Source organism: Epinephelus moara, chromosome 6, assembly GCF_006386435.1.
Source record: "Epinephelus moara isolate mb chromosome 6, YSFRI_EMoa_1.0, whole genome shotgun sequence".
Taxonomy (NCBI): Eukaryota; Metazoa; Chordata; class Actinopteri; order Perciformes; family Serranidae; genus Epinephelus; species Epinephelus moara.
This window is the reverse complement of record NC_065511.1, coordinates 14,257,868-14,282,217: the sequence shown is the minus strand read 5'-3', so window position 1 is coordinate 14,282,217 and position 24,350 is coordinate 14,257,868. Positions and strand designations below refer to the sequence as shown.

Genomic DNA, 24,350 nt, shown 5'->3' with positions numbered 1-24,350 from the left:
TTTGTTGGAATTACAAGTGGTGGCGAAGGCGCAGTGGAACCGATCACATTTGAATGCTAATTCCGATAAAGGACAGTTAGATTAATAGATGTGGCGGTCCAGCGCTGGTCCTTCCCCCCATAAAGCGGTGGGGGTGTTTGAGATTGAAGTTTTAAATGCAATTAAATGAGAAAACACAAGGCAAAAAAGGGGAGATATTTCCCCAATTTTTTCAAATTAAAGCAGGAAATTTCATTACCAGGGGAGCATATTTTACACAGGCAATTACAAGGTTAATACATCTTCAACATCCCCCCTTAAAGTCCTCATATATTTGTTCAGGGATTTTGTTCTTGTATTTTAGTTTAATTGGCTATGCAGAGGCTATGCAGAAGGTCTGTGTAGTACTCACACACACACACACACACACACACACACACACACACACACACACACACACATACACACACACACACAGACACACACACACACACACACACACGTACTCAAATGCAATAGATTCTTATACATTAATTCCCTTGAGGTTTAGTCTTAAACAAGACCACTGTAACTTTAACCTAATTCAGCTACAAGCCCTGATATAATCTGCTCACTATGACGAGTGTCCCCAAAACTCAAAATGTCCTCACAAAGGTAGTCAAGAGCTGCCTGTCACAAGTCAGTCTTCACAAATAAAGCTAAACCAAACTGCATATGCGTCCCCTCACACACACACACACACACACACACACACACTATTTTTTCATAGAGCGCCCTGGCAGCATATTGGCACCAGTGTGTGTGTGTGTGTGTGTGTGTGTGTGTGTGTGTGTGTGTTGCACAAACAGATAGTGGCTCTGGTCTGGTTTCTGTCTGATACAGATGACAGCATTGTGTGCATGTGTTTCTGAATGTGTGTGAGTGTTTGCCTATGTACTGTGTGTGTGTGTGTGTGTGTGTGTGTGTGTGTGTGTGTGTGTGTGTTTATGTGTATGTGTGAGGCTGCAGACTTAAAGAGCAGCTCTCACTCACATGTTGACATTTGATTTTCTGAACATAGAAAGCAACAGCATGGAAACAGTCCTCATACCTTTTGTGTATGGAGAGTAAAACTCATCATCAATCGATGACAAACTTTTTAAAACTTTACGAGGCACTTTAGAAAATGCGTTAAAACTAAGAAAAAATAATAAAATCAAATAGAAGAGAATTTAATAGTTGCTTTAGAATGAATTTGTAGGGAAAATGGGTTTTAAATAAGAAGTTTAAAAGGGGGGTCTGCACTGTAACGTGTCGATGCCAATCTCCTCAGAGTTTCCTCTCTGTCAGGTTGTTTTCCTCTGATTTAGCCTGTCTTACAGCCGTAGGGACACCACACTGTATGATAGAAATTCAACAGTGAAGCAAATTGGCAGAGCCACAGAGGGCGGATCGACAGCGAGAAGACAAGCTGGGAAGGAGGCGGAGTGCAGAGGAGGCAGTGTGAAAGATAGAGCGCGAGTGAGATGGAGATGATGATGGAGGGAGAGAGAGGCTGTGGTGGTTTATATAACATCTCCAGGATGGTCTTTGGCATGCATCAGGGGGCTGAGCCATCAATCACTCCATCTGTGTAAAATCACGAGCTGACTCCAATATTGCTAAATATTTATACTGTCACATACACACAGGCGTGCAGATGAAAAGAGTCATTCATTAGGGCCTTCTCTGGCCTGTCAGCCTGGAGATGGAGATTAGAGAAGCAACCTCCCACCGCGCCTGCCTCTCCTCTCACCGAGCTCCTCAGCCCTATATATAGAGCCATCAGGACGATAAATATCTCCAGCATGCCTCTGTTAGGTAAATACCCAGTAAATATGGCAGGAAGGATAGAAGACTAAGCCAAACAGACCTGTGTGTCTGTGTGTTGTATATGAGTGTGAGTGACTCAACAGGGAACAATAGGGACTTGTCATACAACATTCTGTATGGATATGCTGTAGATGGCCAGGCTGTGATTTAGTTTGCCTTAGTGATGTTTTGGTGAATAAAAAGGTGGGTAAACTGTTATTTTAGCTGATGATCACAAGCAAAATGACCATTAAAACAATATTGAAATCAGATTATTTTAAGAGAGGCATTACTGTGCTGGAAGAATTTGCTCTTTATATAAATCTGTCCTCATAACTCACCTTGGTTTAGGACTACATACTGTGAGGTCTATGTCATAGGGTTGTTTTGCCCATAATATACCACCCAGTGTTTGGGGATGACCTTTCCCCTTTAGTACAAAAATAAAGTGCTGGAATAGCCCTTTAAAGGAATATACTGACAGAAATGGAATATAACTTTGATAACTTTGTTTTCATTAGTGTATATTCACTCAAAAATAAGATTCATTGTGTATTCGTTACCTTAGAATGAGCCATTTCTATCTACATACGGACAGTGGCAGAGTCCACCATGTTGTTTCTACAGTTTCCCAGAACAGACATATCAAGCACTGGCTCTGGATAGGGCCATTCATATTTCTGCTTTTTTGCATCAGCCACCATTGTTCTCCTACACTCTTGGCACACGGGATAAGTTTCAATCTGCAACCTCACAGCTAAATGCCACTAAATCCTACACACTAGACTTTTATTGTGCTGTATTGCTATCAGTGTCTCACTGCCATCAATCTGTAGTTGCACCACAGAGCGCCTTTTTTTTTTAAATAGAGGAGCAAAGGAGAAAGAAATCTGAACTATATTTACTGATATGCAGAAGAATACCTTTGCTCTTTGTTAGGCTACAACTAACAGTTACTTTCTTTATCACTCATAGTGTTGCACTTGCTCACACACTCAAAAGTCACAAACAGTCTGAGATAGTTTGTAAAGAATGAAAAAAGAGAGCTTGATAGAAAAGTGCCTCATCACACTGGGCCAAACTCTGCCAATCTGTGCTGTTGGTTTGTCGGTTTCAAAAAGTTTGAGAAATTGTGGGACGCAGCCGCCCCCAATTTTGACATGAGGAAGGTGAAGGGAGATGGGGTTTCCAAAGCTATTTGACCGTCCGACAGGCACTTCGTGTGGAGCATACTGATGTCTTAATGTCCTCAGATCACTTGTAGAAAAGCAGCAAATCCTCACAATTTATTGGCCAAAACTAAAGAACGTTGGTTTTGGATTGTTTATCAGACAAACAAACAAACAAAATTGATGATGCCACATGGGCAGATTTGACTATTGTCTGAGATCTTGTAGACCAAACAATTGATCAGTCAATCAATAAAGTACTCGTCAGTTGACAATCAAAATGATATTTGAACTTAAACACAAGCTTTGGATAAAAATACCATCCTCTCCACAACTGATGGCTGTGGTCAGGCTTTAGGATTTAGGCCTCTTTGATTCCCGGTCTTGGCCTCTGCACTGACATCTTCCACAGCAATCTGCTTCTGTCTTTTCGTCTATATTCTTCTTTTATTCTCCCCAAACCAATCCGGCCTACTTCATTTCTCCACCCAGTTTTTTTGAAATTCTGAAGCAAGCCATTATGTTGTGATTATTCATCCCATCCGCCTTGACGGACCTCAGATCAGTGCGCGGGCCAGGCCTTGGAAACAAAAAGACATCAGCAACATCATCTTCACACTGTAATTACGAGAATGGGGGTTGGGGGGTGTGGGGGGGATTTCATTTTGATTAGCAAAAAAGCTTTTATTCTCAAACTCACATCCATAATTAATCATTAAATCATGGGAGAGTGAGTGAGAGGGATAGATAGGGGGACACAGTGAAAGGAGGATGGAGGGATGGATGGAGGGATGTAGCAATGGAGAGAAAGGGAAAAGGCATGTAATTATCTGCAGAAGTTCGACATCCCCAGTAAATCCACGGAGCCGTCTGACATGGCTAATTAAAGAAGCAATCAAAGGTCCACCTCCAGAGATTCTGAGAGAAAGAGAAGAGAAAGAAGGAAACAGGCTAGAGAGATAGAAAGAGGGCCTAATGGGGAGAAGGGGAAGGAAGGAGGGGGAATATGGGAAAGAAGAGTGTTGTGATCTTTGTTATTGTTTCATATGTCAACCGTCCCTCTTGGATTCTTGGATGAGCCTCTTACACGCCTTCTCTCTCTTTTCTGTCTCTCCTTTTTTCTGCTTGCATCAGGCCATCACACTGTGATCATTTCTGACCTTCATCTGCAGAGTGCAAATAGCTGCAATTTGCAGCATCGGGGAAAAACAGCCGGCACACTCCAACAAAAAGTTGTACATTAGTCATATCTGGTTAGTCATTTTTTTTAAAGTTGAAATGATGCATCTTCTGATGCTTTTCTGGGGCACATAATCAGTGATGTAACCTGCAGTCATCAGGTGTTTCAGGCCTTTCAGCATCAGACGCCCTCTCGCTGGCAGCCCTGCTGAGGTTGATCAGGCCTCACTTTGTGCAACTGTAGCAACCTCCCACACACTCACTCTTTTTATCCATAGCCAACCAAATGACGTCCTAGCAGCCTCTGCGTCGCGGTAGATGACGCTTGTCTCCTCTGTGATGTACTTTCCTGCCGAAGCACTGCATCCTGTACTAACTGTACTGGCTGACCAAGCCGTGTGAATTTAAAAATCCCCTCCAGGAAGTGGTTAGCACTGTTGGCCTATTTATTACTCCTTGAGAACAATTGTTACACTGGGATTTCTTACACCCGTGAATTCCATTACATCTCCAAATCTTGAAGTGAATCTTTTCTTGCTGCAGTTTTCTTATAATCAGTTCTTTGTGTTATGAAATACAGTAGCATGTCGTTGATTAGATGAATACATCTATAATTTTTTATTTATTGATGCTAATTTCACAGCTGAAACTGCAATAGTACTTATCATATTGTATATTAGCTAATGGCCATAAGAGACTAGAAGGTATTCAAAGGATGGAAAGATGAAAAGTGAAGGTGTAGAGGGGATGGTTTCCCTGATGATAGGTTTTTTTTTTTTATTCTCTTCACCTTTCACCTCTCTCCCTGTCTTTCTCTCTCTGTCTCTCTGTCTCTCTGTCTCTGGGGGCACAGACCTGGGGGACATGAGGTAGATAGAGTTAGTGTGGACCAGATTATACTCGCACTGGGTCATCCTCTGTCAGCAGAAAAAAGAGCTGAGAGCAGGACACTGACCTGTGTTCCCTCTGACCAGTGTGTGTGTGTGTGTGTGTGTGTGTGCGTGTGCGTGTGCGTGTGCGTGTGCGTGTGCGTACGTGTGCGCGTGTGCGTGTGCGTGTGTGTGTGTGTGTGTGTACACATCTCACCTTTTGAGCCCTTCCCAGCTCAATCTATGGAGCACTACCATATATATCATTGTTCAGAGTTTGGGGTGTGATGCCATACTTGCTTATGGCAATTCTTGTTTTCATGTGTTTACATGTTTATATGCCAGTATTTCAGATATGTTTTTATAATATTTAAAATCTGTTTCCCCTGATGCATGTGTATCTGTTCCATGCAAGAATTATTTACTCATGAATGAAGTACTTTACTTTATCAGGGCATCCATGTTCCACGACCAGTCTTGTTTACTTATGTCAGGTAGCAATTTCCTGTTTTCGGGAAGGAGTTACGCTCAGTGTTTTAGTTACATAACTTGCTTTTTAGCTGCCAGTTAAAACATGCTTTAGTTATCTTAAGCTCTGCTCTAATTTTTCACCTTGTGTGATTTTTGCATGCAGGTGAAACAGCTCATGTGAGGCTGACCTGACGTTATTTATTCTGAAAACGTGACTAAAGTAACTGTTTGGTCAGTTATTTGTTTTCCTTTAAACCCTGGTTGAACTTGTGTTTTTTTTGCAAACTGGTGCAGCAGGAATGCCTTAAAATCCATATTTGCAGATTCTGACTTGCACTCACAGCACGCTCACATTTGTGCTCACAGATGATGAGTCAGTCTGGATATTTCAAACAACATCATTTATCCTCTTAGCTTTTACTACTCACCATACACGCTGAAGAGACACAGAAGAAAACATGTAAGAGAACATGTTGCTGGGAGTTACAGCTTCCTGGCCAGACCCAGACTTTTCTCTTTATTTTAAAAGAAAGATAAACAATTTCTATACATTATAGAAAACTTTTTTTTGAAATCAGGAAACACTATAGAAAAAACAAAATGCATAACTTCCTGTGTGTATCAGAGGATTTATGCTTCCTTTTAAGTCGTCATGAAACTGTTACAGACTAAACATTGTGTTACGTCAGCTCACGACAGAGAATAACAACACATTCATTAACGTCAGCAGATCATGTATAAGATGTTCACTCTTTCTTTAACGTCCAACTGAAGTCACTGACGGATTAATATTGGCCTTCAGAGACACCGTATCGGTGTTACAGCCCAGAAGGCCCTTCTGTCAGTCTGTGCCCTCATTCTCTTCTGTTTATTCGTCCTTGGGGTGTGTTCAGTGCGTCTCCATCTCTCTCTCTCTGCCCAGTCCACCCGGTGTCAATCTGGCTGCTGTATAATTGGTTGTTTTTTGGTCGGCCGGCCTGTCCTCCCTGGCGTTGATTCATGGCGTTTGTAAAGGTGACAGTAGCGGCTGTCCCTACCAGACAAAGTAGAGCCATCACTAGCCAGACCTCAGCTGACCTGCTAGTTTGTGCGTACGCACACACTCGCACAGAGGCAGACACACACATACACGCATAGGAAACACATGCAGCTTCGCCTGAGGCCTCACAGGGGAGGAGCGGCAGGTAAGGTCATCATGTACACAACTCGACCAAAGTAAGATCCTAAAATACACACACACACATTACAGTGAATAAACACATACACATATGGGTGATATTCTTTTTGTGGTATGCAAAGAAATTCATGTAAATGTATAAATCTCAATGCTGTTTACACTCATAAACACTTAACATACACTGTCTGTATGAAATACTTAAAGACATGTGCACATAAAAGCTGTATACTTAGCCATACTGTATATTACTATACATATCCTGCAGTAATATTTAAAGAAATTCATACACATACTGTACATTATGAATAATTAAACACAATAACAGAAACTGCACACTCATTTTTCTATACTGGAATCTCCGTATGGAACAACCTGCCCCTGCATGTATAGCAAAGCCAAACAAAAGCAATTTGTAAAGCAAAAGTGAAGGTGGATTTGTGGGGATTGTTGCTCGTTCACCTTTGAGGGAGGAAATTTGAGCGCTGGTTGCAGAGTTGCAACAGGAACGAGCAGGTTTATATTGTAATTTGTTAGTTTGCATTGATTTGTATGGTACTATGTATTGTGTTTGTTGTTTCCATTGAGGACCTCTTTGGAAATAAGTGTTTTTAGTAGTGCTTTTAAGCGCTGTCCTCTGGGATTTTTGTGTATTGATACCCCTCTGAGTTGCTGTGCTTTTAAATTCCTGATAAAAATCACATCAAAATATAATAGATAAAAAATAACAATAAGGGTTTGTTTATATAGCACCTTTGCTTAACCAATTAAAAATTACTTTATAAGTAAACAATGCCTGAAATCATTGAAATACAAGTAGAAAATTAAGGGAATCAATAGAAACACAGTTTTATAAAGATAATAATGAAATACATACACACATAAATGTCTTAAACACCAAGAAACACCCACATACGCACACACTGTCATATCCAGGCTTTCCCTGGTGACCTGGATACACCCAGAACTGACACTTTATCTACTTAGCAGTGTCACCTTCAGAAGCCACACACACTTACACCGCCTCGTCTGTAAAAATCCCCCCACAAATAACAGCTATATGTGTGTCAGGTTTAGGGGTCTCCATCATGCTCTTTTTAAGGCACCGGCTTCATATCTATAATTGAAGGTAATCGGCTGGTAAAAGGATTGTAAAGGGTTTTGTGCTGTAGTTAAGAATTGATCATAAGCTCTGGCTTTTTCACGGTCCTGCCATTGACCTTGTAATTGATTTGGTGAGTGTGTTTTTTCTCCTCTCATGTTATGGTTGATATACTGTATTTGACTTTGCTTGCTGTAGTGTCTATTGTGGTTGAGTTTTTGTCTTTAATGTGTGTTTTTTTGCACTTCTATCTTTGTGAGGACCAATTAGGATTAGTGTGTGGTACATAAAGATTTAGGTGAGGAATAAATGTAGCTTTACAACCAGTGTTCCCACAAGTGTAACAAAACTAAGGTGTAGGTGTCATGTGTGCTTGCTGATTACATGTGTATGTGCATGTGAGCTTACATTTGCCATGAGCTGACCTGTGTTACAGCGAGTGTAATTGATTGTGTGTGTGTTGGTGTCTCGGTGTTAAGGTTAATTTCTCTAACTGCTGGTAAGTGCTGTCTGACCGCTCCCGTGGCGGCCTCTCCGAGCTGAAGTAATGCCACTTAGAGGCCCTGGGGCCCCCGCCGCTGGCCAGCCCATTGATCCACTGATCAATAATTGCATCTGTACCGTACACTGAGCAGGGAGGCTCCCCGCACTGACCTGACGCTAACACACCGGCTGGTGTAAGGCAAGGCAGTGTCGCCACACAAATGGTTAGCAAACTGCAGCCCAGGGAACACCTAAGAGGGTCCAGAGGAGTCTCCAAAATCAGGTTTAGTTTAATTTCGGTATCATCTCATTCATTAGGAGAACAGATTCACTTTCATCACCATCATATCCCCACACAGTGCAATACTTTAAGACTGTGGGAACAAAGCCGAGCAAAAGAATAAGTGCACAGTGAATACAACATTTCAACTCTACAACTGCTTTTTAACAGTAATAATAAGGTTGATTTCTGGGACACACTTGTGGATCTGTTGGACTGTATATATGACCATAATTCTTAGCAACTAGATCTGATATTCAAGATCACTTTTACGGCATATTACCGCCCTTGCCAATGGTAGTGGCAAAGAAAATCTGCACTTTGCATTTGACATTTGATTGACTGTGAAATATAGACTGCAACCACAAGATATTGTGCATTTGTAGTCCTTTTTACAGACACACATCTCTCGGTCTTTTCCACTCATCCTATTCTCCTTACTGTTTTCTCTCTGACTCTTTGTCTCTGATGTCTTCTATATTGCTTATTTAGCGGTAAATTCTCACATAAGGGTTGCGGTATACCGGTATTGACAGTCACTGTGATATTTAAAAGGGAAATACTGATATTATGTTAATAATCCACATATGATAATATTGTGCAAATAATCCAGTGCTGATTAAATAATTTCTGTTTATTTACATTCTTGCTTTGTTTCTCTCCCCAAGTGCCAACTAGTTGCCTTTTCATTATCCATTAAATGTTATTGCTCTTTTTGTACACTTTTGTACAGTTAGTTACAAACTCCTTCGACCTCCCTACATTTGTATTTTGAATGTAATTCATTTGCCCAAAAAAAAGACACAAAACACACAATGAACAAGTCAAAGATTATTTTGACTGATTGCTAATGTTCTATAAATATTGCGACAATAGCCTTATCATGAACACACTTTGCCACGATAATCGAGTTGTGAAACCTCTGCAGGATGTTTAAATCTGCTGTGCAGAGAATTAGCATTCATTAAGTGCATATAATAAGTAAAATTCCCCCCACATATACTCTGAGCTCTGTACAAGTTTATCATTAGTCAGTGACTCAGTTTTAATGTAAGACTCTCCTGTCATCTGGAAATCAAAATGACATCACCGCCTGTCTCTGCATCCTTTTTTTCCTCCTGTTGTTTTATTCCTCTCAGGGAGCCTCCATCTTGTTTCAGATCACAGCCAATAAAGCAGCCTGTCTCTCCCTCTCTCTCATCCTCTCTCCTACTTCCTGTTAAAGGAATCAGTCAGTCAGAACACTCAAAACACATATTAAACAGGCATCAGCCTCTCGCCGGGGCCAAATCACGCTGTTCAAATGTTGTTCTTCCACCGGGAGCGCAGGACAACTGAAGAGATGGGATCTGCAACATTAACTTGATTCACGGCTGCGGCGACTGAGTGACACTCCATAAACCTCAGCGGGCCGCCGCTGGGTCCCGCCGACAGCACCCCATGGCTAATGTGACACACACTAGCAACGCATAGCCTTACCACCCCCACAGCACTACACACTCTCAGTCACACACACACACGCACACACACACATATAAGCAAGCACACGCAGGGTTTGGCATATACATACAAATACGTATAGTAGCACATATTGTACAGACGCACACCAGTAGAGCCTGACCTTAACATTCCACCCACATATTGACACATGCATACAACATGTGAATTCAGAGACTCGCATAAATGCATTAACACACATTCGGCACTAACTGGCAAAACGGAGCTTTACCAAGCTGAACATACACATGCAGTCAGAAGTTCACACACTAATATGCCCCCTCTCTCTTAAAACACACACACACACACTCATATATAAACAGGTTTTATGATAATGCAGCAGAAACTGCACAACCATTGAGTTATTGTCCTCTCCAGCCGACCTCTCAGCTCGCAGCGCTTTGGCGTAGGCAGTTAGCATCGGCCCTGTAGCTCTGTGTAAATAGGTAACCTCTGCTGCTCAAAATGCCAACTTCCTCTGGCTGTATTCGACAGTGCTGACTCCCTCCACACACTAACTACTGTGCTTGTCACTTGAGATACAAATAGCAGAGTCCGAATTGATATTTACTACACAGACTTGTTGCCTGTGTACTGCAGCGTCACAGTGGATGTTTTTTTTTTGTTTGCTTGCCTTTAAACAATCGTATACTGTTATCTTAAACTACATAAATAAGGATGGAGAGATATGCAGTAGATAAAAAGAGATAAACAGAGACTCATAACACGAGAGAGGAGACAGGCTAGAAGAGTTTAAGACAGGCAGAAAGACAAATGCAGCAGACCGATCTAAAGTCTTTGACTTCTGATCAGAATCAGGGAGATGTGAAAAATTGCATAGCATAGTAGGTCACAGATGCTCCAGAATACAAAGAAACCTCCCTCCAAACAAGGTCCTGTTCTGATTGCCCTTTATACTAAAAGTAGACTGTTCCAGAGTCTGTAGTAACGACTCTTACCAGGTATAAAAACACACAAAGAGAGAATTCCTCTGAATGGACATGAGTGAGTGAAAACAGCTTTGTCCTCAGAAAATCACCCGTCCATCTACACTTAAAAGACCACACTCTCTCTCTGCTCTCAGAATATCAGTTTTTGTTCCGTGACATCTCGGTTTGTAAATTCTCTTACCATTTGTTAAGCCCATTATGATTCAACAGCAGAAAACACTGTCTAACTCTACCACTTTTTTGCACAAATCAAAATAAGTCTCTGTGAAAAGAGATCTTGAAACGTCTGTCTTTTGTTCAGTCTTCTGTCTTTTTTAGCTACTCCCTAAAATAAACCTGGCAGTTACAGACAGGTGTGGGTGTGTATCTGTGCAGATTTCATTATAATCACCCAAAGTTATCATCTTCTCATTTTTTAGGATAATATTATAATAAAGTAATAAAGTGCGAACATTAACACAGGACATTTATATACAGAGATAAGCAATCTTTTGTCACTCCTCCCATCAGATACTGGCCAAATTGAGCAATAAAACAACAATCAGAGTATCTCTTCAAAGCCTTCATCAGACAGGAAATGTGTGAGTCCTCAGCTGAACCTGGGAGCTGCGTTTAACTCTTTGACACACAACTTGACACCTTTGAAGCCTGAATTATGGTAGGACGCTCAACACTTTTGATGAGTGTGGCTTGACAGAAATTAAAGAGCCGTGCAACATTTTGAATTCATGCTTCAGCGAAATGTTTCAGTCGTCTCCATGGTAACCAAACGCTATCCTCCAGCTGGTTTGTTTAGTTGCATTGTATTGTCCCTATCAGTATATATGTCCCTTTAGCATTTTGATAATAACAGTGGAAACTGAAGAGGAAGAGACTTTGAACTTAACTTAACTGAAAAGATACTGGGAGCGCAAGAAAAGGAGGTTGTTAGTGCTTCCATTGTAGGGGTGGGAATCACTAGAACATCTGCAATGGGATATTATTACGATACTTAAGTCACAAGACGATATTATTGCCATTTTAAATATATTGTGATATGCTGAGTATTGCGATAAAATATATTGTGATATATTGCACTTTATTACATTTTTTTTCAACTGTAAATTGTGCCCCCAAAGGAAAACCTTGTCAGCATGTTTTATGTAATAATATAAAGTTTTCAGTCTGTTCATCTCACTTCAGTCATTTTTATTGCAGCGAAATGTGTCTAGTGGACTGATCATGATCATATTATTCTAGTAGACTGCCAAAAGCTGATTTGTATTCGTAGTAGTAAAAATTTACATAATGAAAAAAAAACAATACTTGGCACTGTGTAACGATACGATACTACCACACAAAAATATTGCAGTAGTATTCTGAATTATTTTTTTCCCCCTGCCCCTAGTCCATTGAACCAAACAAGTGAGGTACAGGGTGAATATGTTTTGGTCCAACAAATCAGGGGTATGGATGAGGAGATGAAGGTCATTATTTTCGGAATATCTGCCAACCGTTTTAATGATCTGGTCACCTGGATCCGGCGCTATGTTGCCCATGGTAGGACACACAAAACGCTCCTCTCTGACACAGTAGATGTATCAGAGAGGCACTCGTGACTACCCAATCCCATTGCGTGACAAAATATAATGGTTTCTAGGGCATAACAAAACTCTTCAGATGCCTGACATGAAAAGAAAGTGTCGAGTGACACCTTTTCTCTGTCTATAATACAATATTCCTGTTGAGTGACACCCATCAAAAGTGTCAGGCACCCTTCCATAAATCAGGCTTAACTTTGCTTGCAGTCATAAAGAACAATAGGTGTGTTCCTTGACAACAGCATTTGCACTTTCCGTCAGTTCAGGTCTTTACAGCTCACTTTGATGTTGGACTCACTGAACACATAAAGTGTTCACTGTTTCCTCCAGAGCTTTATGTACAAGCTTGTGCAGGTAGTCCATTTTGATAGCGTATCTGTGCAGGACTAACAGGCTTGCTGTCACCAAAGGACTTGTGGTCACTGCCTACTTGTCCAATCAGAGCAGGAGTTAAAGCTAGCACATATCGGTGTCTGTTTACACTGGAGGAGGACAGGGCACAGTTGGGTCAGAGACTGTTTGCAGCACAACTCTGACTTTCTGATCACATTGTCAACCTTGTGAGTTCAGGACATTAAATGTCAGGGGGAGATAGGAATATCAATGATTGATGAGTTTGTTCCTGTATGTACTGTGAGATCTGTGTGATCTTGTCGCTACCCTAGGGGGTAAACCTCCAAAGCGTCAACTTTTCAGGAAATGAGCTAAAAGCAACAAAAGTTCTTTTGTTATTTCCCAAAAAAGTTGATGTTTTGAAGCAAGATTTTGATATTTTTAAGGGTAACGTGAGCCCAAAGGGTCGCAGAATCTGCAGACTTCCAAGAGCAGTCCTTTAAGTGAAACTAAAACATTGCAAATGAGGGTCAATGTAGTCTTCCCGCCACAATAATATGTGTGTGCTTTCCAGTATTTGTGCAGTAAGTTCATTTGTGCTTAGAAGCCAAGGCGTGAACAGAGTCCCCTCTTCACTGTCTCAAATTCCCATTTTTCTGCATAGATTAGCCTACAAGTGTCTGAGCCAGGCGCTGTTTAAACAATGGCATTTCTAACACTGTTCCTATCACCTTGGAAACGCCATGGCAACCTGTGATCTGAGAGGGCACAGTGTGGCTCAATTAGCACCAGCCGTATCTCACCACACTCTTCCGCCAGCCTAATATCTCCATATTCTGTCTCCTTTTGTGCATTAAGTGACACAAATATGTGAAGTGTTACATCACCTTTTATATCAACTTCCTTATAGCTTTTTCTCACAGTGATGGATGCATAAACACAGTAAGTTCAACAGTTGTGGTTACCGAAAACATTAAGAGAGAGGATTAATATAAACAGGCATGTGTGGTACTGTATGTGCAGTAATTGTCGTGCCTATTTTTGGTCTCTTGGATATGATCCCGACCATCTTGCCACTAAATTATTTTCCTTTTATATTCTGTTTGGACAAAAAAAAATCCCTTCTATCTCTCATTATGGCTCCTGTTGTCTTTTCTCTCTATACTTAATTGTTATAACACATGCCATTATTGAAGGTAGATGTCAAGGGCTTTAATCCCTCACCTTTCTACTCATTTTTTTTTCTTTTCGTTTTAGCAGTCCATGATTTGAATAAAAGTATCAGTAAAATACCCAGACTGTGAAATGTAATGTCGACTGTGTCTCTCTGTTCCCTAGGTATCGTGTCCAAGTCTTTCGAGTGTCGTCTCAAGGGTCAGGGGGCTACGTTTGTGGAAGCAGAACCAGAACCTGTGCACCATAAGGGCTCATCTGAGGCATCAGGTCACGATGACTCAATCCAGCAGGTCATCATTATCCAGGGCTATGGCGACGGGGACGTGGCCATCGACCAGGCTCTGGAAGAGTCAGCCGCTGCCACCTTGCAGACACTGGCCATGGCCGGCCAGGTGGCGGAGGTGCTCCACATCACAGAAGACGGGCAAGTAATAGCCTCAGGCAGGGAAGTGGCGTCCGCAGGGGCCCACCTGGCCGGAGGCAGCACCCAGTACGTGGTGTTGGAGTCTGGGGAGGCTAAGAAAGAGCTGCGGGCTGTGGCTAGAGGAGGGGTAGCAGTCGCAGGACAAGGTCACATAGTTCCCGAGTCATCCACAGCTCTGGATGCTCTCCTCAGCGCTGTCAGCGAAATGGGCCATCAGGAGGAAATGCAAGGGGAGGCAGCCGTCGTTCACGAGGTCCTGACCCCTGAGATAGCCGAGGCTGTGCAGAGCGAAGCGCAGCCGGTCGTGAAACAGGAACAGGAGGAGGTGCAGGTCATCCAGGAGGCTGGACAGGAGGAGATGCAGGAGGTGCTGCAGCTTGCCGCATCCCAGATGATGAAGGAAGGTCTAACGCAGGTTATTGTCAACGACGAAGGAACGCATTACATCGTGACAGAGCTGGACAACTGCACCTTACAGGTGGAGGAAGGCATGTATGGAGAGGCCGGGTCAGGTGACGGGGAGGTGCAGCAGGCAGAGCAGCAGGCTGGAGAAGAGATGGTGGTCTATCTGGATGGAGCTCCTCATAATATAGTTCTGGAGGAGTAGAGGAGAGAGAATAATGAAATAAGGTACATTTATCATTTCATCTCAGTTTTCTTGTTTAATTCCGTTTTTTTTTTTTTTGTTTGTTTTTTTTACATCACATCTGTTTTTGGTTTTTTACTATATTCTCTTGGGCAACACAAACTCAGGTTAAACATCATCTATTCAGAGGGACATTGAAAGAAAAGGATTTTGGTGCTAAGTGAGTTAACTTGCAATCCTCACAACCACCAAGACTATAATAACCACATGATTAATGCCATGCAACCTAAGGAACTAAATATATTTCCACCTGATATATTTTTGTTTTTGAAAATGCATCTAATATTCTGAAGGTCAAATGGCTCATCACAAAGGAAAACCTGCTTTCTGTTTTCTTTATGATACCTTTGTTTACCACAAGTTTTGTTTGTAATGTTAGAATTTTGACAATGACATGATGATTTGTTAATTCTTGTCTACTTCCTTAAGTTTTGTCTTTCCATCCTTTTATAGGGATTAGTGTGTTATTAGTTATGAAAATAATAATTTGACAGATTTTGAATATCTCCAAAACAGATCTTACATATGATATATATGTAATAAAGTTGAGTTGATCATTATACATTTCAGGTTCTCATCAACCTCAGCTGTTTGTAAGTTCAGCTCTAAAAACCGTCACTGCAGTTTCATTTCTGACAATAAAGATTGAGTCTAATTTTTAACAACAGTGTCCGGACTTTTTCCTTAGTGGTATTTGCGGTTAACTGTCATGTCAAGCACACGTTTCAGCATCAATACTGCGATTACATGTGCCGCACAGCGCCATCATACAAGCAACATGCACATACATGCATCAGCTGATGGCTCCCATCATGCTTGCTGATCACTAACACAGTCATTATCATCACCATTATCATTATCGTCATCATGATCACCATCATCCTAATCGTCATCCTCTCTTCTCTCAACCCCATCAGGCCCATTCTGTTCATTGCATACAACACTCTCATCCTTTTTCCCCCCAGCAGTATTCAGCACTGGAGGGAGAATCAATATTCATTTAGGCCCCTACACAGGCCTGGTTTCTGATGGAGTGAGTGGGAGAGCAGTATGACGGCTGCAAACACAATGGCCGACCGCTGAAAGTAGAGAGACAAAGCACTCATACACACAGAGGGCATCAAAAGATCATCCCTTTTAACACACACACACACACATGCGCCGTGCACGCAGAGCGCGAAGGTGGGCTGAGAGTGAAAGCGGTGGAGGAGTGGGCAGGAAAAATGAGAGGATTACAGATGGATGTTGAGAGAGGTGAGGCCAGAGAGAAGTGAAAGAGCAGTGAAATCCACAACCACACAGAGAGAAGGGAGCCTGTAATTTCACATAACACCTGTCTGCATTTCAGCCTGTCTTTGTCTCCTGCTCTCAGCCCCATGTTGCATTTAGAGACTCACACAGTCTTTTCATGCTTCTTTTTTCCTCCATTCAGCAACGATAGGAACATTTAACAGAGGTCGCGCTTTCTGTTTGAGCATCGATACGTGCCTGAGAGCGCCAACCCAAGTTTAACACCAAGTGAGACGTAAAAGATGCAATAACATTTGAATGCCTTGTATTTATAGAATGTATCACCATAGTCTGTTTTGAAATTGCTGTATGTTATTGAGCATTAATATCAACAGCAGTGAGTGTGTGTGTTGTGGTTGGAGGGGGTTTAATATTTAAAATAGTCCATTTAACCTGCAAAATGGATGCATTCTTTGAATTAGTGCTTTCCAACCTTTTTTGGCTTTTGACTCCCTTAAAGGGGAACACCACCTAAATCAAGAATTCAAATATGTTATTTCCATAGCCTTGGAAAGTTAAGTCAGTATTTGTGAACATGTGCTACACTCTCCCAAAGCCAGAAACCAGAGAAGTATGTCTCAAACTTGTGATGTCATCAAGTACAATGTCTTAAGCTGCTCCATAGACCATTTTAATTTCATTTAACCTTTATTTAACCAGGTTAGTCCCACTGAGATGGGGGATCTCTTTTTCAAGGGAGACCTGGCCAAGAAAGTAGTGATACAGTCACATATTTACAGTTGACAATAATTAGAAAAACATTAACAAACACAGAACAAACACTCATACAATCAGATAAAATATTTACAGACTGAAAGCCTAGATTCCAAGGATTTCACTCTCTCTTTAAAATCAGTCAAAGGAATCAGTGTGTGTAAATGTAGTTCAGACTGAAGCTTGTTCTGACTTTTGTTCCTCTGACTTCCTTGTTTCCAGGTTAATAGTGAACTTAAATAAGAAGGAAGTCTGCCCAAAAATTGCTTTGTAAGTGAAGATATACCAGTGACTGAGGCGATGATGCAGACAACGATGAACATTTTCATTTACTGTAGAGAACACAGCGATGAGTGAGAGAAGCACAGTTCGTAATGAATCTCAGAGCCCTGTGATACACACTGCCCAACAGGTGAAGAGAATGAGCAGGTGCATTCATATAAAGTATGTCTCCATTAATCAATTAGTCAGTTAATCTTTTCAAAGGCCTTTGTTGGGGTGGGAGCAGAGCAGTAGATGACAGTGTCATCAGCATAGAAATGAAAAGTACTTTTTCCAAAGTTGTTTATATATGTGATAAACAACAAAGGGCCCAGGATAATGGACAATGAATGGGAGACAGAATTGTGGACCTGCAAAATGTTGTTTTCTTTTTTATACACAAATGGTGTATAAAAAGATCCAAACATTTTAATAAATTCAGCGTCCTACTTGCTTTTGGCCATGTGTTACTGAGCTAGGTTGCTGTCTCTGTCAAGTAGCTGTCTGTTAGTCACTCATTCTACAGCAGGAAACGGCGCTTCAAATTAAAGCTCTATGCTGGAAAGTCACTGTATTTTAAAATAAAGTGTGTTTTCTTTTTGTTTGTTTTTTTACAAACTTGACACACTTGCGGTCCTGTCACAATGGAACTTTTCGACCACAACCCACCAGTTGGGAACCACTGATCTAAAACCCAATTCATTGTCTATAGAGCAGCTCTGGACTTTGTACCCGATGACATCACGAGTTTGAGTTTGAATACATGAATAGCATGTATGAATTTTGAAAATGAGTACAGTTCCCCTGTAACCCCCCCCCCCCCACACACACACACACACACACACACACTTAAATCTTCATGCAATCATGCTGCATCACATATAAGTGTTTTGTAAGTGTTTAGCTAACATGCTCTTTTTGTGTAGACTCCAATCTCTACCATTTTACTGTATTGCACCTTTTGATGCAAGCCACTAAGTGAAGAACCTGAGCTGAGCTTGGTTCATGCCCTCCACCAACATCCCCAGTTCGCTGTGTGTGCTGGTGTTTTTGTCCTCAATAGGAATGTCTGTCTGCGCCTGTTCTCGCACATTATTCTACATGTCTGGCTGAGTGATTGTGTACAGTATTGTGTGCATCTCCACCCTCCTCGTGTTATGTCCCTAATCAGGGCTGGATGGCTCATTATTAACTGCAGCAGGCCACTCGTGTGACATGGAAGAGAGAGAAATTAGCAGCTGTCACCCAGTGATGAGTTCATTTCCTGACAGGCCTCTGCTCCGAAGAGTCCTGCTGCAGACGGCCAGACGGCTGATGGAAACCTGCTGCTGATGCTTAATTGGAGAGCCGGAAAAGGGCAGGGGGGGTGGAGGAGTGGGTGGAGAGATGAGGGTAAAGAAGTAGGAGCAAGGGTGGAAGTTACACATTAAGGCATTAAGTAACAGTTGGAATGTAACTCTTGAATTTACAGCAGAAATTTGACTTCTTTACCACCAGTACGCTACTTTAATGATATTATTATGCCTTTTCCAGTACGTACTGCTGTAGATACTAGTTACCTTGCAGATTAAGATTTTGCATTCTAAAAAAGGATAAAAGAAGAGTGAATATTTGGACTCACATTCATCCTGTGGCTAAAAACATGACTCCAAATGAATGATAGTCTTGCTCTATCAGCAGGATGTGTAAGTGGGCAACTGATTGCTATATCTGTGTAAAACATGATAACGTCAGCGTTGTGTTTACAGCTTGTTTTCGCTGGCCCCAAATAGCCAAAAAGTCAGTTACTGTAGGTTTAAATGTGTTTTCCACACCCACAGTGTAAGCTGTATACTCCGCCATAAATTGTACCAGGTTTATTTTTAGTGACAAGAGTATAATCTATCAGTATGTTCATATTCACTTCCACGTAAGTCTGTGTAAGTTCCACGTAGTGCTAGCGTGTCACAGGAGCATCAACTGGTGCTAAAAGGTTAATACCTCTGCACTTGTACTTTGAAGGCAGAACATAGTTGTAATGTTTTTAAATTGCGGCATTGCTACTTCAAAGACAGGCTGGGTGGGAGTGGAGCGCAGAGGACTCAGTATGTTTGGTGGCACACACCCACACACACAAAGAGGCACTCTCTCATACATAGAAACAGTAACTTGCACCCTCTCCCGGGGGCAACTCTCATCACTCTCCCGGGGACAACTGAGAGGGACAGGAGTGTGCATGGGGGTCTCTCTCTCTCCCTCTGTTTCCCTGAGTATGATAAATATAGCAATTCTGTTTAGTCGCCATCTATAGAAAACATATCAGCCTGGGGATCATTTCCTTAATGTCTCCGCTATTAGTTTTGGCTTCCCTTTGGCAGTATTAGCATGCCAGCTGATATGCTCTGCTTGTGTGTGTGTGTGTCTCTGTGTGTGTGTGTCCTCGGGGCTCCAGGTACAATTCTATTAAAGCCGACTTGTTTGTTTATTTCCTGTCTGTCTCCCTCTACATGTGCCCTGCTTGCTGGAACCCCAGATCCTAGTGTGTACATACATCCATGCTAACATCGATAGGCCACGTATAGTTGCATGTACAGTCAGAATCCAATGTTTGTTTTTGTCATTTTTGTTGCTCTGAATCGATAGTTGTTTGAGGCAGAGGTGGAGTTGCAGGGGAAGCCACGGTTCAGTTACGGTTCATCTCTTCCATGGGAGTTATTATGGGAAAGGGGGAAGGGAAGGAGGGGTGTGTGGGGAGCCCTGCATGGCTCTTCTCCCTTTCTCTTACTTTTCCTATGTGGCTCTGCATTTGTGTCTTTGATCATGTTAATCCCTGCCTAGCGCCCACCCCCCCGCCCTCGCTCTCCCTGCCATAGACTCACTGCCACACACACCTCAGCGCCTGACAGAAATTGACAGCCCACTCTATCCCACACATACACCCCCCCCTGCAAAATGGCAAGCATTCTCCATTCCTAGCAGCTTACCCCCACCCCAAAAAAGAACAAAATAAAACACCAGGCAGACAGGCAGGCAGTCCCATTGACCGTCTGTAGCACTTCATTAAGGAGAAGCAGTGATTGAAAAGGGATCTGATTAGCTCTCTATGATGAGATAGCAACGTTTCAACCTTGAACCAGAAACAACTGTAAGTGCTTTTTAATTAGGCACACAACACTGAGGAATAGCACTTCAAAACATAAAAAAGAGGGAGTGAAAGACAGAGTATCTCTGGCAGAAGGGAAAGTAAATGATGAGGCAAAGAGTGTATCAGTGGGAGGCCTATTCCCTCTGCCCTTACAAGAGCATCACTTTTTCAACACCATGCACATCGTGGAAGAGAAACTCGAAATTGAATTGAGCTGAAATGCCCTCGAAACTGCTCCAGTTTAGTTTCTTCTCCATTTAGATTTACAATATTTAAAATTATATAGACCTCTGGAGGGTGAGAAAATGTTATGCCTTAAATCTACCCTCTTGAATTAAACAATTTGACATCCTCAATTTTATATCAGTGGCCCTCACACAGCCTGATTCACGTGTGTAGACTCAGGGAAGTCGGCATGCTACCCCGCGCCAACACGCCACTCTGTTTAAATAGCAGATCTTCACTGTCAGCCAGCGATAACACCTTTCTACATAGCTGCTGCAGCCATCTGCTTCATGTCAGTCGTGCCGTATAAGGGTTAATTCTGTTGATATATTCATTTTATCAAAACAAACAGCGTGACAGATGAAGAGACAAAAAAAAAAAGATGGTATGATGGTATTTCTTGAGTCAGAAATTATTTCCTGATAAGGTGAAACTTTAATGTTTTACTTGACATAAAGTTGGGTCACTCAAACAGTAAATATTTACAGCAAAGGAAAAATAACCTGTGCCAATACTGAAAATAGGCTGCTAATGCATCAGAGTGAAGCAAAGTGATCAGTCGTTAAGTCTCATATCCAGTTAAATCATTTAGCATGAATATTTACTGTGACCTCCCGTCAAGTGTTAGGTCAAAATATAGTCATCACTAGGCTACATAAGTGCAAGCTAACAAAAACAAATCATCTAGGCCTAGTACTAATGCCTGAACATCAATATAGACTAGTGCAAGAATATATTTCCTGGGTTCTGTTAAAACAAATACAAGAACAAGACTGAGTACAGCAATGTTAGCAACTCGGTGAGACTTAGGCACAAGCACGAGAGGCGAGAGGAGATGCTAAAGCACGTGTTTTTGAGCTAAATGCTAAAATCAGCATGCTAACATGCTCACAATGACAATGCTAACATGTTCATGTTTAGCAGGTGTAATGATCACCTTGCTCACCATCTTAGTTCAGCATGTTAACATGAGAACAACAGCTATACTGTAGTAGGCATAGCCCAGTGTGGCTACACATTTTGACAAATAGAGGCTAGGTCTGGTTGCCAAGCTGTTCATTTTATAGAGGTTGTTTTGCTGTATAAAACCAGGTTGTTGGCTACCCACTTCAGCTAACATTAGTAGCAATAGAAATAGTAATATTTATGCTGGTTCAAATAAATATTTTGATCATACTTCTCATTTTTGCTTAGTAATAGTTATGTGAAAAAGGAATTATGTCCCAAATGTAAGCCTGTTGTATTCAGTGATTTAAGCAAAAAGTTTTACGGTATTGTGCAAATTTAAATTTTGAACAGCCGATGGCGTTAGATCAAAATTTAGAGATCACTAAAGTTATGATGATCCTGAGGTGGATATCAATGTCCCCATTTTTATGGCAATCCATGAAATATTTGTTGAGGCATTTCACTCAAAACCACAAATGTCAGAGTGGCGCTAGAGGAAAACTGAAACCAGAGTTTTTAGGTTTGATCCTTTTGGAAACTTGACTGCCTGTATTAAATTTCATAGCAATCCGTTCAAAAGTTGTTGCGATATTTCAGCCTGAACCAACACTGTGGGGCAGTGGATCCTGGAGCCACTCTGCTAGCAACATTAAAAACAAAAGACTCTTTTAGAGCCGATGTCACAATGACGTCAGTTTGTTAGCTGGAGGCAAAACACGACTCGCCACCACAGGGCTGTAGGCTACAAAGGAGTTTTAAAATGTTGTCTCGTTGTGTTATTAGGTGCCAGGACATGAAGAGTCATGGCTCAAAACTTAAATTTTATTGCATACCAGCCGCCACTGCCTATCAGCAAAAACAATGACAGCTATAGTTAAATGCAATAAGACGAAGGGACTGGACGAAGGCAATGATCAAAAATGCTCACATGTGCAGCGCACACTTCATATGAGGTTAGGGAAAAAGTATTATCTGTTGAAGGGATGAATAATGTTATGTGTATTAAAGGTTATCATGTCCACCTCATCAGAAATTGGGGAGATATGAAAAGGAATATTGGATATCTCTGTAACGCTAACTTTTTAGCACCTTAGCTAACATTAGCTTTGATAGCAAAACAAACCAGAGGAAACTGTTAGAGTGGCGTCCTCCTTTGTAAGATTGGCATAGTAATCAACCACAAAACTGGCCATCCTGTCAAATCATCCATCCACTGAGTGAGAGCATACGGGTCAGCCAGTCTGGTCACATTGGTCAGTGTTTATTTATTCAAGTAAGTGTCCTGCAGAGTGAGTGACCTGACATGGTGCACTCGTAAATTCAGTCTGACGTTCTACACTAAAATCAGAGCTGGTAGAAGAAACGGAGGGTTATATTTCTATATGAATTGACAAACGGGTGCCCAGAGTGCACCCTGACACTCCGAGAGTGCCTGCTGTGGATCACCAAATGGTACATTAAGACATTGCTCCGAATTTACGAATGGCCCAGTTTGTGCCAGAGTGCTCTCCAACACTTGGAATGAATATTTCTGAAAACACCGCTTGCATCATCTTCCTCCAATGTCTAAAACAAGCAAACAAAACGTGTTAGCTAGCCCTAGCTAATGTCTGGGGAGAATTGTTTTGCCCCCAGCTAAGCCCCGCCCACCAAAAAAAAATTCATACTGTTTACTAACAGTAAAAGGGTCTACAGAAAGAGCACTCGGAGAGCACAGTAGGCTACTCAAGGCCAAATGCCCAAACTCACAATGTTAACAAAAGTGAAAGACAAGCTAATTTGTGTTTCCGCCCCGATTCTGGTGTGCTCCAAAATTGAATGGGTTCTTCTTCAGCCCATGTTACACTCTTCCACCAAGTTCTTTGAAAGTCCAGCCTGTAGATTTTCAGTAATCTTGCTCTTTCTTGGTGGAGGTAACCAGAGAGGAAAATGTATTGTTTTCTATAACTTACCTGATATGAAAACATTAGCAGTTTATACACTACCTCAACAAATATCATACCTGTTGTTTCTCCCATAACTTGTGAAAATTACTCGCACTGACAATTTCCAAGTAGCCTCCGACATTTCGTATTTTGATACCCAAAATTATGGCTAACACTTTCTGACATGAAAGAACAACAACAACCTGACCGATATTAATCCAATCCTGAAAGGCTTGTTCCATTATTCTTGCGGATGCGCCTTTTTTGACATTCACAAAGCTGATTGATTGACCAAAACTCGGCTGCTGGGAACCCAATTGAAATGTTATTAATATTGCACCATTTCAAAAGGTTGTTGAAAATGTGTTTGTCAGTTGGATGGAAACAAAGCTGTTGGTATTCTTGACTAATTTAACACAGTGAGGCCCCATCCTGTGGTTTCAACTACCTACGTATTGACACTGCTGAAAACTTTGAGCTACAGAGAAAACAGGAAAAATACTTTTCTTAGGGCAGATGTGACAGATCTCAGATGAAGAAAAGATCCCACAGTCTCTTGCAACACAACTCTGTTTTCATTTATTACACTTACATTCCAGTCCAGTTGGACTATCGTCAGTGCGTGAAATGTTTATAAATGGGCCCATGTGTGTTTGCATCTTTACTATTAAAATGATGTGACTAAAATGAGAATGTCAAATATCTCTGTGCATGAGCAAAG

The 24,350-nt window shown here is 41.5% G+C and overlaps 1 protein-coding gene across 1 annotated transcript in view; it reads left to right on the top strand.

Moving 5' to 3' along the window:
- znf407 (zinc finger protein 407) overlaps positions 1-15,788 on the top strand; it is a 165,970-nt gene extending 150,182 nt beyond the window's left edge. Inside the window, exon 10 of the mRNA XM_050047139.1 lies at positions 14,235-15,788. Within this exon, the coding sequence (XP_049903096.1) occupies positions 14,235-15,103 (869 nt within the window). The 3' untranslated portion in view covers positions 15,104-15,788. The remainder of the gene's footprint in view (positions 1-14,234) is intronic.
- The last annotated feature ends 8,562 nt before the right edge of the window (positions 15,789-24,350 follow it).